Raw genomic sequence first — 19,953 nt, 5'->3', positions numbered from 1 at the left:
GCCCAGGAGAGAAAGGTCAGATTCGGAATGGGAGGGGGAGTTGAAGTGCTGAGCCACCGGGAGATCATGTTGGTTATTGCGAATTGAGCGGAGGTTTGGGCGAAGCGATCGCCAAACCTGCGCTTGGACTCACCGATGTAGAGCAGTTGACACCTGGAACAGCGGATGCAATAGATGAGGTTGGAGGAGGAGCAGGTGAACTTCTGTCTCACCTGGAAAGACTGCTTGGGTCCTTGGATAGAGCTAAAATATGAGGTGCTGTTCCTCCAATTTGTGGTGGGACTCACTCTGGCCATGGAGGAGGCCCATAAACCCCAGCGGTATGAACATTGACTTCTCCAATTTCAGGTAGTCCTTGCTTTCTCCCTCCTTCCCCTCCCCTTCCCAGCCCTCCCACAGCCTATTGACTCCGCCTCCCCCCCCCCCCCCCACATCAGTCTGAAGAAGGGTCTCGATCCGGAACGTCACCTATTCCTTCGCTCCATAGATACTGCCTCACCCGCTGAGTTTCTCCAGCATTTTTGTCTACGTTCATTTAATGAGGATGTTTTTTCTGAAAATTTGTCTCAGTCTAGTTTTAGGGGTTGCTGCAATCACATGGCCATCTATAGCTTGCTAACTTGTGCAGTTTTAGCGTGAAGGTAAAATATAATGTTAAATCAATTCATTCGCGAGACTGACTGCCAGAATGGAATTGAATTAACATTTCAAATAAAAATAATCAGTTCAGTGAAGCGCTAGTATATAAATTTAGCTTCTGAGTATTGTTGAGTTTTACTTTACCTAATGTCGCATGAAATGCAACAACTTCACACATGTATTGAATTTCTCTAGTGTTCAACCAGCTGTAGGAAAAAAAGGACCATTTTAAGTACAAGCATTCTCCGGCTTGTATAAACACTGCTGTAATTTCTACATAGTGAAACCGAAATGTATAATAATGGCCTTTATTAAAATCTGACGTGCACTTTAACCACATGTGATTTTTTTCTATTACAAATCTCAAATTGTGTAGTACAGAGGCAAATAAATAAATGATGATGGGCCTTTGTCCCAAACATTACAGAGGGCACTGTAGATCAATAGACAATAGGTGCAGGAGTAGGCCATTCGTCCCTTCGAGCCATTCAATGTGAGCATGGCTGATCATCTCCAATCAGTACCCCATTCCTTCCTTCTCCCCATATCCCCTGACTCCGTTATCTTTAAGTGCCCTATCTAGCTCTCTCTTGAAAGTATCCAGAGAACCGGCCTCCACCACCCTGTGAGGCAGAGAATTCCACAGACTCTGTGAAAAAGTGTTTCCTCTTCTCTGTTCTAAATGACCTACCCCTTATTCTTAAACAGTGGCCCCTGGTTCTGGACTCCCCCAACATCGGGAACATGTTTCCTACCTTTAGCGTGTCCAAACCCTTAATAATCTTATATGTTTCAATAAGATATCCTCTCATCCTTCTAAACTCCAGAGCATACAAGCCCAGCCACTCCATTCTCTCAACATATGACAGCCCCGCCATCCCAGGAATTAATCTTATAAGCCTACGCTGCACTCCCTCAATAGCAATAATGCCTTCCTCAAATTAGGGGACCAAAACTGCACACAGTACTCCAGATGTGGTCTCACCAGGACCCTATACAACTGCAGAAGGACCTCTTTGCTCCAGATCAGACTGTTAACCAAATTAATGTTTTAATCATAATTAATCTGCGCATTGTTAGTACCTGAAACAAGGAAAAGTGTGGACAAGGAATAAAATATAAACATTTACTCAGCAATCTCTGCATAATTTGTACATTTAATTTAAAAAAAAATGTGGAATAGGGAAAACCCAGCAGTTATCTTTAAATCTCATTATTTTAACTATTGCCAAGTGTAATAACTGCCATCTGGACTGCATTGAACATCCCATACAGACCAAAGGAAACCAAAGAATAGCTTTAAGTACCAAATTCCATTGGGAATTTGTTATTGGGAAAAGTCTGAATAATTAGTTTAGCAACAACAAGGCTATTGTTTTTAATTGAATATGAATACTCATGAAATAAAAATGGCATCATTTTGTTACTTCTACTTAATTTGCATAGCATTGAAAAATCTTTTCATTGTAATGACCAGACCTTCATAGAAAATAGAGAGAATAGCTGAATGCTGCAGTTGTAGGCTTAGAGTGGCAAAAATCACCTACTATCCAGTCATTTCACTTACCAGCTCCCCCTTCCCCGATCTGGTTCTGACTTCACATCTCCTCTAGTGATTACCCTTATCATTTTCTTTGCATATTAAATTTGTGTTCCTGCATATTACACAACTAGCTCGCCACTTTCACCCTCTCCACATCTGGCTCCATCTGCCTTTTTTTGTCTGCCCCCCATCTATCATCTACCTATCTTTGTCTTGCAACTCCAAACAAAATAAAAGGGAAGAACATTGAAAGTGACATGTAGAAAAACCTTTTTTTTTTTTTTACATAGCATGTGATAAGAATCTGGAACTCACTGCCTGCAGGTGTGATGGAGGCTTGTTGCATTGTGGCCTGCAGGAGGGAATTTGCTAAATCCTTGATAAAGGACAGGTGCTGACACGATGGGCTGAATAGTCGCCTTCTACATTGCAACCATTCTATGGTTTGTTAAGTTTCCATAGCAAAATTGGTTGTGCAATTGCTCATGACCAAAAGAAACAATGAAAACGTACCTTCCTGATACAAGCTACAGGTAGAGGGTATGTGGAGTTTCAATTCTTGACGACTATTGTGGTGTGCCAGAAGTATGCCTCATGAACTACATTTCAAAACATGCTAGTTCATATTTCATTATTCGATTCAAATCAGATTTTCATGTATATATATATCAATCTATATATCTATACATCTATCTATCTTTAGATCTCTCTATCTATATAGATATCTATATATAGATATATCTATATCTAAAACTCTCATCTTGTTTGTTTGGATGTCTGCGTGTGAGTAAGTAAGATCCTAAAATTACGCCAAAAGGTACATGATAGCGCTACAATTTTTGTGCCACCTTACTCGCAATTGTCCTGTGGTTTGTTTTCAACGTTTCGTTCAGATTTATGTTATATTGCACAAGTTATTCACATTATTAACTTTACAAAATCCAGTTTGAGAAAGATTCAACAGTGGCAGTTATGGCTATGACATCACAATGGGATCCAAATCCTTGCTGGCCCTCCCCGGAACACAGTCCTGCCAGCAAGTTTTTAAAGTTCAAAAACAGGGAGGCTGAACAGGAGTGGGAGGGAGTGCTGGGGGAGGCAGGGGAAGTGCAATTGGATTATTTTTTAAAGTCCTGGCAGCAAGTGCAATTGGGAAGCTGAGGAGGAGGGGGGGCAGTGCTGAGGGATAAGGGGAAATGAGCCTGGGTGAGTGGTGGAATATTGCGTTGGGGAACGGGTTGCGTTTGAGGAACGAGTGAGTGATGGAATATTGCATTGGGGGAATGGATTGCATTGGGGGACCAGACCTCCCGTGTGACAGGAACCCAACGGGTCCCACTTGGTCTAGTCTACTATAAAATTCTCTCTGGTTTCTTTGATATGCTTACTTTTTGTATTTTCATCAACATAAACTGTCAAAAACGCAGATTTACATTGGACTGCCGCTTAATTCTCCATATTCATTCTTGTATTCAGTTTTCAAGCTATTTCTTTTTCAAATTCACTTTTAATTCTTTTAGCTCCAATATAATGCAGTCGGTTTGCAGTGTGGTGCCACGCAACCTGATTTGTAGAGACACCTTGCAATTGACACCTTAATGTCTTGTCTAATACTGGTGCAAGAGCTATGGCTGTGCTCAGTGCATGCAATACATGCTCTAGATCTTATGTTCAGAGCACTATTTAGAACAAAGTTGATTAATTTCTCAAACAAGGTTGCTGAGAGAATGATGCTATTTGGCACACATCAAATATGATTTGTGACCTGAATGATGGATCTCATTTCCCAAGTAGTATGATTCAACCTGGAAGTCGAGGCATTTGTGTCCACTCCTTGCAAAAATACATATAGCATTGGGGGGAAAAAAGCCCAATGCATCTGGATTTCTAAACCATTATCTAATTGTTATTGCACTGCTGTTTTTGAGAATTTGACATGCTCAATATGTCTATTTTATTGCATTGCAAGACAAATTGCAGAAATTATTGAGTTTGAAATGCAGTACGATGATGGTGAAGGGAAGTGAAAGGCTCTGTGTAATATGCAAGTATTCATTGCCTTTCCTTTGCAACTTAATTTGTGTAACAGACTATTTTGAATTGCCAGCATTAGTTGGAAGCATTCCTGAAGGTTTCATCATGTGACATTCTGATTGGATGACTCAAACCACATAACATCTGCAAATGTATAAAGACATTTGTTCATACTGTTCTTGTGTCCAGTGAAAGGACAAAAAATTAAATGAGAATACAATAATATAATACTTGTAATGGAATTTTCTGTATCTGTCAGGGCGAAATGTGCACATGGTCACATTTGCATATGTCCGTCAGCCACATGCAATAAGTTAGTTTTGTCATAGATCAGGCGCAACATAGAATTCTATAAAAAGCTTCCACTTGCTAGATATCTGGTTTATTTTTTAAAGAAAGCACCATAACAATGCGAAGATATGCCCCACAAGATAATGTCTATACCCATTATAATGTTGTAGTCTGGAATCGCCTATAAAAAAAGAGTGGCAAAATTTGAGTTTGATACATACGTCAATTATTGCAAATGTTGTCCAAATTAATCTGAAGATAATTTGTATAATTGCTAAGCGTTTTTATTGAATGTGTGAATCTATTATGTGGAGCAACACTTTCAGTCAGCACTTTCAGGCTGTATATCTGAATTTGTTATATTTTCTCTTTGTTCTTTCTTTGCAATGTCTTGGTTTATGTGAAAACGATAGTTAGCACATAGTTTCTGCAGGTGACGTTATGAGATTCGAATGGTGAAGCTAGCACTAGATAGAAACATGGGAAATAGGTGCAGGAGTAGGCCATTCGGCCCTTCGAGCCTGCACCGCCATTCAATATGATCATGGCTGATCATCCAACTCAGTATCCTGTACCTGCCTTCTCTCCATACCCCCTGATCCCTTTAGCCACAAGGGCCACATCTAACTCCCTCTTAAATATAGCCAATGAACTGGCCTCAACTACCTTCTGTGGCAGAGAGTTCCAGAGATTCACCGCTCTCTGTGTGAAAAATGTTTTTCTCATCTCGGTCCTAAAGGATTTCCCCTTTATCCTTAAACTGTGACCCCTTGTCCTGGACTTCCCCAACATCGGGAACAATCTTCCTGCATCTAGCCTGTACAACCCCTTAAGAATTTTGTAAGTTTCTATAAGATCCCTCCTCAATCTTCTAAATTCTAGCGAGTACAAGCCGAGTCTATCCAGTCTTTCTTCATATGAAAGTCCTGACATCCCAGGAATCAGTCTGGTGAACCTTCTCTGTACTCCCTCTATGGCAAGAATGTCTTTCCTCAGATTTGGAGACCAAAACTGTACGCAATACTCCAGGTGTGGTCTCACCAAGACCCTGTACAACTACAGTAGAACCTCCCTGCTCCTATACTCAAATCCTTTTGCTATGAATGCTAACATACCATTCGCTTTCTTCACTGCTTTGAAAGTTCGAGGGATGTTTGAAAGTTCGAGGGATAATGAATTTTAGCAGATTAATATTGTTAAAACGAAAGGTTTGAGCAGTCTATGATACCCTGCAATAAGAATCTGAATGCTTTTTCTCAGAATTATTTAGATATTTCAAGCAAATCTTTTAAGCTTTAAATATGTTCTCTTGTCGTTTGCAGATCTATTTTACAAGAAGAATCTAAAATGTTAGACAGATATATTCAATTCTTGCAGGTAAACTCTTTGAAATTACCTGGTACAATTCATTAATTACTTGTGTTAAAACATTGATTTATTTATCCTTGATTCACCCCTGAAATCATCTTCACAAATGTTTTATGTATCTGAATTCCATGCCATTTATGTTGCGGTTGGAAATGGCTTTTTGAGAAATGCGATGTTTGGATATCTGTGTTGAATTAGTTACCTGCAAAATGCAGGATCATTATTCACTACCCAATACTGGTTTCCATGCCTAGTACCCTGCACCTAATTTTACAAGGCAGGGCATGACGATGATACTCCAGGAAATTAGAATCAGGAGTAAGCTGCCGTTCAATATGATCACTGCTGATTTCTGCTGGCCAGTTCTCTAAAACCCCAAATTCCTTGCCCTATCAAATTTCAAATATTTATCTGTCTCCACCTTGCATATATCTAATGATCTGACCACCATCACCCTCAAAGCCAAACAATTCCAGAGATATATTGCCCTTTGAGGGAAGAAATGTCCTTGCACTTCAGGTTTAATTGACAAACCCCTTATTTGATAGCTATGTTCCATTGTTCATCACTGCCTCATTAATGAAACCATTTCAACATTTGTCGATTTCTCGTAGTTTCTTAAATGGTTGAATTTTACCCTTCATTCTTCTAAATGAAATAGTTTAGATCCCAACTGTCTAGTCTCCCTTGAAATGACAACCCTCTCATTACAGACATTATCCTGATGCACCTCCTTTGGACCGCCTCCAATGCACCTATATGCTTTTTTTTTTAGGTAAGGAGATAAAAACTATAAACACTATTTTAGGAGTGGCCTCAGCAACACCCTATCCCACTGTTATAAAGCCTCCTTCTTCCTAAACTCTTACTCCTTCATAGTAACCAGCAACAAGACATCTTGCAGAGCTTGCCAGCAAATAAGGTTTTTCAAAGTGCATATTCATCTTGAGAAAACTTGAGCTGTCCAAAATCATAAAACTAAAAGCTTCAGAAACTTGAACACTATTCAATACTGAGTAAGTGCTGCATTATGACGTCTGTGGTCTTTCACATGAGAACCTGAGGCCTCATTTTTTCCCTTTGGATGTTAAAAGCAGTGGAATTATCCTGGTACTTTGGCCAATATTTATCCCAAGAAGAGATGTAGTTAGTAAACGGGTAATAAAATTAGCAATATTTATATCATGATCATAACCTGGCTCCAGTTGTCAGCTTAATGGAATTATATTTGGATTACTGTGAGTAACTACTTGTTCCAAGTTATATTCTTCAAGGCAGATGGAAAATTACTCACTGCAGCGAGAGTTCGTATATTAATATTAATTGTCTTTGATTCATCTTTATCTTGTGTTTTCAACTGTCTAAGAAGCTAAGTAGCAAGGTAGTGAGGCTTGGAGGCATGGTGTCTATTCAGCACTTGGTAAGACAGGGGCTCCAAAAATGATTCGCCTCTAGTTCCTCAAGCAAAGCAGATTACACCTCCACCTTGCTCCACAAACAGAATACATTCCACATCACACCTCTTGTCTCTTCAATTTTGTAATTCCCACCACCCTCAACTTAAGTGGTGATTCGGTCCATCAAGTCTACTCCGCCATTCAATCATGGCTGATCTGTCCTTCCCTCTCAAACCCATTCTCCTGCCTTCACCCCATAACCTTGACATCCGTATTAATCAATAATCTATCAATCTCCGTTTTAAAAATATCCACTGACTTTGGCTCCACAGTCTTCTGTGGCAATGAATTCCACAGATTCACCTACCTCTGACTAAAGAAATGACTCCTCATCGCCTTCCTGAAGGATTATCCTTTTATATCGAGACTATGATCCCTGGTCCTAGACTCTCCCATTAGTGGAAACATCCTCTCCACATCCACTCTATCCAGGCTTTTCACTGTTTGGTAAGTTTCAATCGGGTGTCCCCTCATCCTTCTAAACTCAGTGAGTGAGTTGGGGGGCTTTGAATGTGATCTCGTTTTGGTGGCCTGTGACTTTTTGTCTCCCACTGTCGCTTGACCTTGTGTCCGTGGATGACATCCCAGATTACCGGCAGCCACCTAGGAACTACAGATAGCAGTCCACAGACCACTCAGTCTTTAATATATTTGTCAGATTTTTTCTTGGAAAATAAAGATTTTTTTATTGTGGACACCTCACGTGCAGTTGACTACTTTCAACGTGATTCACACCCCATTTTATTGTGAGTTTATGAAGTATTACCCTCTGAATAAAGAAATTCATCATCTCCTTTTTAAGATCTTTTTATTCTGAGGCTATGACCTCTGGTCGTAGACTCTCCCACTAGTGGACACATCCTCTCCACATCTACTCCATCCAGGCTTTTCACTATTCGGTAACTTGGCTGGAGGTTAATGAATGGGGAAAATAAAATGACATAATTTCATTTAATTCTACATGACACATAGATTTCTGTGTTTTATGGACATTCCAACCTACTTCCTTAAAATAATGGCGCCACAATTTGACATTCATATTGGTGACTTCTCTGTTGTTTTTGTTTGAGGAGACTGCTTAATCTACTTGTAAATTCATTTTAATCAACTGAAAAATCCATGAGCTCCTCTAGTCAGCACGAGTGGAAGGCTGGTTTCCCAATGACCTTCATCCAATAAACTTACCTTTGCAGGGTTTCTGTTCATATTACAAAAAAGCCAAATATATTCTAAGGTTACGTTTTGGGCTATCCTTTTACTTTCTGATCTTCGATTTATTTCAACGTTTTCATATTATTTCATTAAAACTTTATTTGATGAATGAAATTGCAGAAGTGTTTTTTTCCACTGTGTCTCCATGAGTGCATTTTCCAATGTAATCATTGAGGACTATTTAGTATCTGCAAAATAAAATCACTTTGCCCTACAAATGTTCAGGCTTTCTTATAGGCCTTTCTCACGGGGCGACTTGACGCAAGATGTAACCAGAGTGAAGTGGTCGTGGTCTAGCACGATATCACACGATATAACGGGGGGTAGATAAAGAGTTCCCACGGGTACTCGGCATTTCTGTTATTTGTGCGAGTGACTTGTCCGTCTCCCGAGCTTTCCCGTTAAATCTTGAATGAACATTGTGAACTGTGAAGTGTTGTTAAATCATCACGTGGCACAAATGATGTCACTTTTTTTTTCACACACTATTATCCTCCCTTGGTTGAATTGGCTCATTTGGAGACATGCCTGTACTAAGTAGTTTCGAGTACAGGATGGTGGTGTTTTTCATTGACGCGCTGTATGCAGCAGCCCTCTATGTGAATCGAGGACGCTTGCGTGAAGGCAGAAGGGTGAGATTAATTAAAAAGAGAATTAAGAGGAAGTCTCACTGGGTGAAGCCCATCTTTCAACGGAGACCTCTATTTGGACAATATGATAAACTGCTTAATGTGCTTAATCCACAGAGGAATCTAACTAGGGAACAGAGGATCTTCAATTACAGGCTGTCAATGGCTAGGAGGGTTGTAGAAAATTATTTTGGCATCTTGGCAAACAGATTTAGATGCTTGCTCAAGACAATGGAGCAGAAACCCAAGAATGTTGAGACTATAGTATATGCAGCATGTGTTCTGCACAACCTGATCCGAATGAGAGGTGCAGCTGCAGGATCAGCAACAGCCATCCAGGACGGTGACCTAGTGGACAGTGACACAGGGGGAATAACACTAGGTACATGGAGAAGTGGTGCAACCAAGGCGGAAATGGTCCCACTACAGCGTTTCAAAGGTAACTCGGGCACATACAGTGGGAAAGAGCAAAGAGGCCATCTCTGCGCTTACTACAATTCACAATTGGGGAGTGTGCCGTGGCAGGACAGCTCTATTGATGGGTAGCCGACCACAGGAACACTACTGCATGTTAGCAGACATGCATAGAAAATAAGCTGATAATAATGTCCCGTTGTAATCCTGCTTACTTCTCTTTGTTTCACTTTCTAGTGTTGTCCTCTGAAAAGTGCTTCCTATAAGATGGTCGTCCGCAAAACCTGCCATTTAGCACATTGCATTGTCCCTTTTATTGCCTGAGTTTAGGCTTGTTGCGGAGGTTAATGAATAGAATCTGTTTTAAAAAATCTAGCGTGCCTCATTTGTTGATTTTCATGTTTGCGAAGCCCTTTTTTAGACAAATGTTGTTTGGTGTGATGCACCTTCTCTCAATATGTGCAAGAAGTCGTCTTTTTATATTGTCAAATAGGAATAAAGACTTTGCCTCACATTGACCGTGATGATTGCCTTATTTAATTATCTACTGAGAGGTGAAACTTTCAAATGTTTAAATAGCTCAGCAATTGAGGGACATGAACACTCAAAAATGAAAAAGAATGAAAATGTGATTATATCACCTCCCTTCAACTATTTTGTGTTTCAGCATGAGAGGGATAATTAGAGACATTCATCTTGTAGTGATGTGTTAATGAAGAATTGCAGACATCAATCTGATAGTAAAAAATATATTTATTTAACAATGAGGTAAACAAGCACTGACAATCAAACTGCTGAGTTAAAAGCTTTATCACACTTCAGGCTATAATAAAATGTGGAGCCTCCAACAGAAACAAAGTAATGCCCAAGAGGAAAAAACACACATTAACATACAGACATTTATAAAGGACTCTAGATGTCACACCAAATGGTGAGTGGCCAACAACTAAAATAAACTGAAACTCAAACTTCCGGGTTCACCGTTCGCAGGAGTTCCCACGGTAAACGCAAGAATTATTACGAATATTGCACTGGCCACTACGTCCATATAATGTTTCAATGTTCAACCACAAGTGTACAAGTCACTCTTGGAGAAATTCAAGCTTGCTTCAATTTTCTCCCGAGTCGACAAGTTACACGAGTACCTGCCGTTAGTGCCACGGTGGTCCACGGTGGTCCACGAATGCCGTACGGTTATCGTACGAGGTTCCCACGATGTTCAACTCTGGTTACCTCTTGCGTCAAGTCGCCCCGTGAGAAAGGCCTATTATCACATCTATTTTCCTAGTTTTCTATTGGATCTGTTGTAGTTGTGTATATTGTGTATAGTGCAATTTTTTCCTATGAAGTTTGAAAGGATCATTATTCCATGGACCTTTTAGCTTCCTGAATCAAAATACTTGTGAATCTGAAAATATTTAATTCTCCAACATTGCCGTACCTACTTTCAGCAAAAAGTTTGCAACTTTTTTTTGTAAAGTTTGCATATCATGTGACATTTGACTTTTCCACATAACGGCTAGTTATTTTACATGCTTTGCCTCAATGCTTTTCTTTGAACTGGGATGCAAAAATGGCCCCCACCTTGAACCTGTAAGTTATATATACTATAAGTATATAAAGTTTGGATCCAAAATCACTCCATGATCACTTCGATTTTGTGATCAAGAAGCAGAATTATAACTGTTTTGTGATATCCCCAGGAGAGTTTAGAAGAAGAACATAATTGCAGCTTCAACCCTCCGGTGCATAATCCAGTGCCATCAATTGCAGGTGAGTCTCCACTTTGTACTTCAATCTGTACTTGCAAGAAAACAATATGTACATTAACAAAATATACCACAATCTATTTTGAACAATGATATAAGTGCAAAAAAAAATATCCTGCCTGTCATAAAATGAAGATTTTAAAGACAAAGTGCTGGAGTAACTCAGTGAATCAGGCAGCATCTCTGGAGAACATGGATAGATGGTGTTTTATGTTGGGGGATTCGTAAATCTTCAATCATTTAAGGGCATGCCCCACTTAGGCTATTTTTAGGCGACTGCCGGCGACTGTCATAGTCGTGGCAGGACGCCGAAAAAACTGGCGACTGGACCCCCCCTTTGACATAAAATTTGAAATAGAATCGTTACTTTAACAACAACAAAAAAAACGAAGTCAGCGCCGGCGACAACCTACATCACCTGGCGACAACCTACGTTAACCTGGCCACAACTACGACAGCACCTACATCAGAAGAAGTCAAGTTACGCTCTTTGGTGTCAAACCCACTGTCGCTGACTGTCTCAGAAAAATGTTCAACATGTTGAAAATCCAGCAGCGACCAGAAAGACGCTAAGACTCTTTGGGCGACTGAGGAGAGTACTCACGATATAGGCGACACCCCGGTGACCATGTGGCGATAGCCTAGACGCCTGTAGTTGCCTAAAAAATAGCCTTAGTGGGACAGGCCCCTAAGTCTCACACCTTCTGCCTTGTCATCACTGGCCTTTGTCCAATCATTAGCATTCACCCCCCCCCCCCCCCACTCCCCTGCCCCCACCAGCATCAGCTGATGAAGAATCCCAACCCGAAACATCACATATCCATGTCATCCGGAGATGCTGTTTGACCCGCTGAGTTACTCCAGGGCTTTTTTGTACACCAACATCTACACTTTCTTGTGTCTGCGGCGATTTTAAAAGCATTTTAAAATTATATATAACCTTGTATAAATTTAAAGTTATTATTAAGTGCATCCTTTAAACTTTAAACTCAGAATTAAAGGATGTTCTTTTAGGAAGGAGATGAGGAGGAATTTCCTTAGTTAGAGGGAGGTGAATCTGGAATTATTTGCCAGAGATGGCTGTGGAGGCCAAGTCAGTGGATATATTTAAGACAGATAGATAGATCGCCAAGGACTGCTCTCACCCCAACCATGGACTGTTTACCCTCCTACCATCCGGGAGGCGCTACAGGTCTCTCCGTTGCCGGACCAGCAGGTCCAGGAACAGCTTCTTCCCGGCGGCTGTCACTCTACTCAACAACGTACCTCGGTGACTGCCAATCACCCCCGGACACTCCTCCCACAGGAAAAACACTATGTCTGTATATATGCTAATGTAAATATTTATTCAAATCATATGCTATGTCGCTCTTCCAGGGAGATGCTAAATGCATTTCGTTGTCTCTGTACTGTACACGGACAATGACAATTAAAGTTGAATCTGAATCTGAATCTGATCTGAGATTCTTGATCAGTACGGTTGTCGGAGGTTATGAGGAGAAGGCAGGAAAATTGGATTTAGGAGGAAGAGATAGATCAGACAAGATTGAATGGCGGAGAAGACTTGATGGTCCTTATGAGCCATCTAAATTCATGAAAGTTGTTTGAACATGATTTCCTTTTTGTATAACTTGTTTAAGAGGGAGCACCGTGTTTCTGAATGTTTTTACACTCTGTATTCATCTTCAGAACTGCGAAAGGAACGGAAAATACTCGAACGGGATCTCCAGCTGGCACCAGTATCAATACAAATACAGGTTCACAAACCACCGGGGTGCAGACCCACCCATAGATCCAGCAGGTAAGATATGTTCAGATATGTTTAGAGTCGGCATGGTGGCGCAGTGGTAGAGTTGCTGCCTTACAGTGCCAGGGACCGGGGTTCGATCCTGATTACGAGTACTGGTCTGAACACTGTTCGTACATTCTTCCCGAGACCTGCGTAAGTTTTCTACCGACACTCCAAAAACGTACAGGTTTGTAGGCTAATTGGCTTAGTATAAATGCAAATTGTCCTTAGTGTGTGATAGTGTTAGTGTTCAGGGATGGCTGGTCGGTGGGCTGAAGGGCCTGTTTCCTTGCTGTATCTCTAAACTAAATTAAACTAATCCCTGTTTCATGCTTCTCATAAGAGGCTCAGTCAGTATACGACACCAGCTCTAGCTGATGGATCTCTGTACAGATTCAGATTCAGATTCAGATTCAACTTAAATTGTCATTGTCAGTGTACAGTACAGATCAACGAAATGCAGTTAGCATCTCCCTGGAAGAGCGACATAGAATATGATTTCAATAAATAAATCTATTTACATGCATACAGTCATAGTGTTTTTCCTGTGGGAGGAGTGTCCGGGGGGGGGGGGGGGGGTGATTGGCAATCACCGAGGTACATTGTTGAGTAGTGTGACAGCCGCAGGGAAGAAGCTGTTCCTGGACCTGCTGGTCCGGCAACGGAGAGACCTGTAGCGCCTCCCGGATGGTAGGAGGGTAAACAGTCCATGGTTTGGGGTGAGAGCAGTCCTTGGCGATGCTGAGCACCTTTCGCAGACAACGCTTGCTTTGGACAGACTCAATGGAGGGGAGTGAGGAACCGGTGATGCGTTGGGCAATTTTCACCAACCTCTGCAGTGTTTGAAGTTTGGCAAATTATGGATTTGATCTGAATGCTCAGAATAAAATTGCTCTTCATTGAAGCATTCCTTGGTCAATCTAGCTTGGTCAATCTAGCTTGGTCAAGCAAATTAGCAGAAAGTTGATAACCCTCATAATGGAAATTTCTCACAGGAATTAATTAGATGAGATTTATCCTGTTTGACATTCCTGTCAGCGAAAAGATTGGGTAAAAGTATGTCAGCGCTGCATCAAAGTAGATTCTGTTTTTGTACCATGGCTTGAATCCACAATGTTCCAAATCAGAAGGGTGCCAATTCTGAACCAAGTTTAATATCAACTAAAATCAAAATGCGACCACCTGCTTGAGAAATTACCATCAGTTTTCTTCATGGACGAGTATGGAAAAGGGATAAAAGGGATAAAATTGAAAGAATAAAATTGCAGATCTTAGGTGGTCTATATAACTAATGCTGTAAACATGCACAAATCAGTGTGCACATGTTGGAAAGGGTACAGAGGAGATTTACAAGGATGTTTCCATGCCTGAGTTATAAGTAGAGGTTGAGCAGGCTAGGACTCTATTCATTGGAGCGCAGGAGGATAAGTGGTGATCTTATAGAGGTGTACAAAATCATACAAGGATTAGAAAGGGTAAATGCAAAGTCTCTTACCCAGAGTAGGGAAATTGAGAACAAGACGACATGGGTTTAAAGTGAGGTGGGAAAGATTTAATAGACAATAGGTGCAGGAGTAGGCCATTAGGCCCTTCGAGCCAGCACCGCCATTCAATATGATCATGGCTGATCATCCCCAATCAGTACCCCGTTCCTGCCTTCTCCCCATATCCCCTGACTCTGCTATTTTTAAGAGACCTCTCTAGCTCTCTCTTGAAAGCATCTAGAGAACCTGCCTCCACAGCCCTCTGAGAGAGAATTCCACAGACAGGACTTTGAGGGATAACCTTTTTACACAAAAGGTTGTGGGTGTTTGGAACGAGCTTACAGAGGAGGCACTTGAGGCAAACATTATCACAATGTTTAAGAATTATTTTGACAGATACATGGAAAGGACAGGTTTAGAGGGATATGTAGCACTGTTACAAATTCCTGCCATCAGTGGCGCTCTTGATCTGCTCACTGCCTGTGCGTGCGGCTCGAGAGGCTGTGGGGGTGGGGGGGGGGGGGTAGTAAAATGCAGGTTTTTATTGTTTGTCAAGGAGGGATTCCGTTCTGTCATCCCGTTTGCGATTTTTTTTTTTTAAACGTTGCTTAACTATTGAATCGCTGGGTGAAAATCGGGACAGCTTCAACGCGTTCAAAATCACGGATCGCAAGTTCAGGATAAAACAAAAGTTATGTACTGTCGGGCGTTTATCTAACATCTTATCTAGTTTTTGGTGTAATTTCATTTTAATCTGTTGATGCGAAATATGTTAGTTAGGCCCCGATATCGGTCGTGTCCTGCCTGCCAGCTGTGACTGTGAGTGTGCACAAAATCATGGCGGAGGCACAACCCGATCTCTGTATCATAATCCACAAACATCCACTCTCAAGATAATCAAATTCATTATTTTTTGCAGAATGTCATAAGAACATTTAAATTATCTATATTTTGTGTATTGTCTATCCATGATCAATATTCTCATACTAAATATCTGACTAAAAACTTCCACAGTACATAGTTTTTAGTTAGATATTTAGTATGAAAATATTGATCATGGATAGACAATTACACAAAATTAATTTAGATTTTCTTATGACATGATTGTACAAAAAAATAATGATTTTGACTATCTTGAGAGTGGATGTTTGTGGATTTTAAACACATGTCTGCAAAACGGCCCTTGCCTGCTGCAGTGTTATAAACCAACAGTAAAATTTATGAGAATTAATTTTAACTCCTTCGATTTGGCATAGAAATTCATGACAAAATGAGATTTAAACATCATGTTATATTGTGAATTCTGGTGTGAATGGGATCAGTTTGTTATTTGGATACTTTGGCTATTTAAACATTTATTTTTAGCCTTTTCTTAAGAATGGGATAGATGTTTAGATCTAGTAATTGAATTTAGATGAATTTAATTGATTTGATGACACTGATGAATATGAATTTTTTTGTTGGGTATTTACTATTTGTTTTAACGTTACAATAATATTAAAGTTCTGATCTTAAGAATATCACATTTTTGAATTTTCAAGGCAGTCTGGGTTTTTATTACTATTTCTGTCACAATGGTTAATTGTGTAATTAGATACTTAATTAGGTAATTAACTAATTATATACTTTAATTTCAGGTCATCCAAGTAAGATGTATATCATATTTGTTTCAGAATGCTTCAATCTATAATGTCATTCAGTTCTCTTAATTTTTAAGAATGTTATGGGCTTTTATGTCAATTGACTGTCCTCTATCACAGCTTTTGTGTTAAGTTAATGAAAAAGCAATAGGGAACAAGATGCTAAATTCTGAGTCTGAAAATGACCATAACTTTTTTTATTACTGAAGATATGAAAGTGAATTAGGTATCAAATTAAAGTTCTTTTTATGCTTAATCTGATGGGATAAATTACAGGCTTGATTTGTAAAATCTTAAAATTTTATAACATTCCTAGGATATGGGCCAAACGCAGGAAAGTAGGACTAGTGTAGATGGGACGTGTTGGTCCATGTGGGCAGGTTGAGCCGAAGGGCTTGTTTACACGCTCTGTGACTCTATGACACCAGACCATTAGCTTGCTCCTGTTGGAATTTTGTGTACACATTTATATACATTGCTTGCTTAGATGAGAAACAACCTTGATGATAAAAGTTCTAAATAAGCACATCATACCTAAACACTTTTTTTGATATAGGAAAACAGCACGATTGAACAATCCAGCAGTCAGCCCATCAGAAGAAAGTAATTCCTCAACAGCAACATGTGGTCATTCAGAACCAGATCTAGAGCAGAAGATGAAACAACACAATATATCACCTTTGGGTGAATACAGTGCTATTGGAACTAGAGACAGTCGTACAAAATTGAAATATTCTGGAATACTTGCTGCATCATCTCAGAGAACCTCTTGCAAAGCTGTGGACCTATCAATACCCACCTCCCATGGCAAGGAAGCATTAAACGGAAATGTATCCAAATGTCATACGGCTTGTCGTGAGGTAAAAACGCATGGTAACATTCAATCACCAAAAATGGATGACAAGCCAAGGACTTTAAGTGTAAACAAAATAGAGTCTGCATGCTTTAGAACCTCTGTAGAAGAATCACCATCATTACAAGAGGAACGTCAAGGGGCATTGGTGTATTCCCAGTCAACCAATGATTTCCCAACTGGACAGCTGTCAATTGCTTCTTCCACCCAGATTGGAGTTCAGCGCACCACAGAAAATAACAGGACTGTGTTATCAAGTTTGAAAAGCCCTGTTGAAATCTTTACTTCAATGCCTAAACATGATGGCTATGTTCTTAATCCAACCCCACCCACCACTGAGAAGCCCATAGGTACTCAGGGAAAGTCCACAAACAGATTGAGAAGAGCCCGCATAGACAACCTTACTGGCCACACATAGAAAGTGGCCTGTCTCCAGTGAACTAGCTGTGGTTTAGAATTGTGGTTTGATTTAAAATAACCAATTTGTTAATTACAATTCAAAAAATAAATCTTAAGTTATAGTTAAAGATCCTAAGATTATGGCATATTGATTAATTTATTTCCATCCTGCTACCTCATATTTTGCATTATCTTGCATGCTAAGTAAAAAATAAAAAAAATATGCTAAATGACAAAGATGTTTATTTTTTTTATGAGAAAGCATGGATATTTAAATAAAAAATGAAAAAAATGTTTTTGTTGCTGAGATCTTACCTCTTTAAATGCTGTCCATCTGTTTCTATCTAAAATACCATAATATCAATATATTATGTGTGCTACAACATATTCAAATACTATGAAAATAAGAAATATAAGTAGGGTTAAGCAATGCAGGTCTTCAACCCGTTCTACCATTTAGTGAGATTAGAACTGATCTTTAACCTGAGCACCACTTTTCTGCAACAAATCCTAATGTGTTGATTCTTTCAATATCTAAAATCCTGATCTCTGCATTGAACATATTCATCATCTGAGACTCCATGCTTCCTTGAATAGAGAATTCCAAAGATTCAAAACCTCTCGGTGAAAGTATTATTTCTTCTCCAAATTTAATGGTCAACCCTTATTCTGAAACTGTGCCCATACTTCTTGACAACCCAGCCAGGTGAAACATGGTTCCCGACACAAAATCCTCCAAAGCCTGTAAAAAAAGTTTGAACCGTTCAATTGAATCACCTCTCAATATTTTAAATATTGTATTTAGGCCAGACAAATTAATCTCATTTTATCTCACAAACCTATCATTCCAGGAATTGATCCAGTGAATTTTTACCACACTCCCTCTCTCTCAAGTATATTCGCTTTGACCATATACAATGTTCCAGCTGTGGTCTTACCTGTTCTGCTAGTTATATTTATCATACATGATTTACCTTTCATAAATCTTATTATTTACCATGTGCCCTGTGACCATAAATATTTTTTATTAATAAATCTCTATATGTTGCCTCCTTGAATCTTGAGACATTTGGAGCTTGACAATTCAGTATTCAGTATATTCAGCAGTTCAATGCATATATAATGCATATTCAGTCCTGACATATGGGTCTTTAGGTCCTGGGAATTTCTCACCTTAATTTTGATTATCGCTCCAATAATACTTTTTTTACTAATGCAAATTTCTCTCAGTGCCACGTTTGCGCCAGGCCTATTGTTGCGCACTTTTGTTTTTGGAGGTATTAATAATAATAATAAATTTTATTTATGGGCGCCTTTCAAGAGTCTCAAGGACACCAACTGTCATATCTTGAAGATAGCAAGAGGATGTCAGGAGGTATTGCAACTGTCATAATTTCCCCAACGCTTTAGTGAGAAAATTATTCACAAAATTGGTTGATTTCAACAACAAAAAATCCTTAACTGAAACAATCAACGTGACATTTACTAGGGACAAAGTAATTTCTCCAGTTTTTAGTCTTCAAGCCATCCATGTCGACTTTGGCTAACCTATTCTTTATATTTCCTTTTACGTCTATAGAAGCATTTATAGTTCGATTTTATGTTTCTCATTAGACTCCTAATCTGCCAGATACGAACTGGAATGGTCAAGTTGGCTTTTCAGGATAAGTTGGAAAGGCTAGACTTGTAACTGCTGCAATTTGGAACAGTTAGATAGTTCAATTGAAATGTAAGATCCCGAGAGGGTTCTTGACAGGATGGATGTGGAGAAGATGCTTCCTCTTGTGGGATAATCTAGAACTAGAGGTCACTATTTAAAAATAAAGAGTTGCTGCTAATTTCAGACAGAGATGAAGCATTTGTTTTAGTCAAAAATAATTTGTAAATATTTTACTGAAAGTAAATTTTAAAGGAATAAAGTGGCAGCCTTTTATTTCCGAATATGTGCGGGTCGCCAGATCCAATGACACTGCTGCAGGTAATGAAAAAGCAAAGCTTAGAAAAGGAGGTTTGAGCTTTTCCGGGTGGTTAAATGCTTGACAAATTATTTTCTTTGATCAAGATGCTTCCAAGATGCTTCATAACAAGAGTTGAGTATAGGAGTAAAGGGGTCCTTCTGCAGTTGTACAGGGCCCTAGTGACACCACACCTGGAGTATTATGTGCAGTTTTGGTCTCCAAATTTGAGGATGGGCATTCTTGCTATTGAGGGAATGCAGTGTAGGTTCACAAGGTTAATTCCTGGGATGACGGGACTGTCATATGCTGAGTGAATGGAGCAGCTGGGCTTGTATACTCTGGAATTTAGAAGGATGAGAGGGAATCTTATTCAGACATATAAGATTATTAAGGGGTTGGACAAGCTAGAGGCAGGAAATATGTTCCTGATGTTGGGGGAGTCCAGAACCAGGGCCCACAGTTTAAGAATAAAGG

At 39.6% G+C, this 19,953-nt stretch overlaps 1 protein-coding gene across 1 annotated transcript in view; it reads left to right on the top strand.

Moving 5' to 3' along the window:
- LOC116977868 overlaps nucleotides 1–17,752 on the top strand; it is a 39,940-nt gene extending 22,188 nt beyond the window's left edge. The window contains exons 5-8 of the mRNA XM_033028723.1: nucleotides 5,830–5,884; nucleotides 11,291–11,360; nucleotides 13,046–13,157; nucleotides 16,826–17,752. Coding sequence (XP_032884614.1) covers nucleotides 5,830–5,884; nucleotides 11,291–11,360; nucleotides 13,046–13,157; nucleotides 16,826–17,540 — 952 coding nt within the window. The 3' untranslated portion in view covers nucleotides 17,541–17,752. The remainder of the gene's footprint in view (nucleotides 1–5,829; nucleotides 5,885–11,290; nucleotides 11,361–13,045; nucleotides 13,158–16,825) is intronic.
- The last annotated feature ends 2,201 nt before the right edge of the window (nucleotides 17,753–19,953 follow it).

Source organism: Amblyraja radiata, chromosome 10 (genome assembly GCF_010909765.2).
Source record: "Amblyraja radiata isolate CabotCenter1 chromosome 10, sAmbRad1.1.pri, whole genome shotgun sequence".
NCBI classification, from domain to species: Eukaryota; Metazoa; Chordata; class Chondrichthyes; order Rajiformes; family Rajidae; genus Amblyraja; species Amblyraja radiata.
This window is presented reverse-complemented; position numbering and strand designations above follow the sequence as displayed.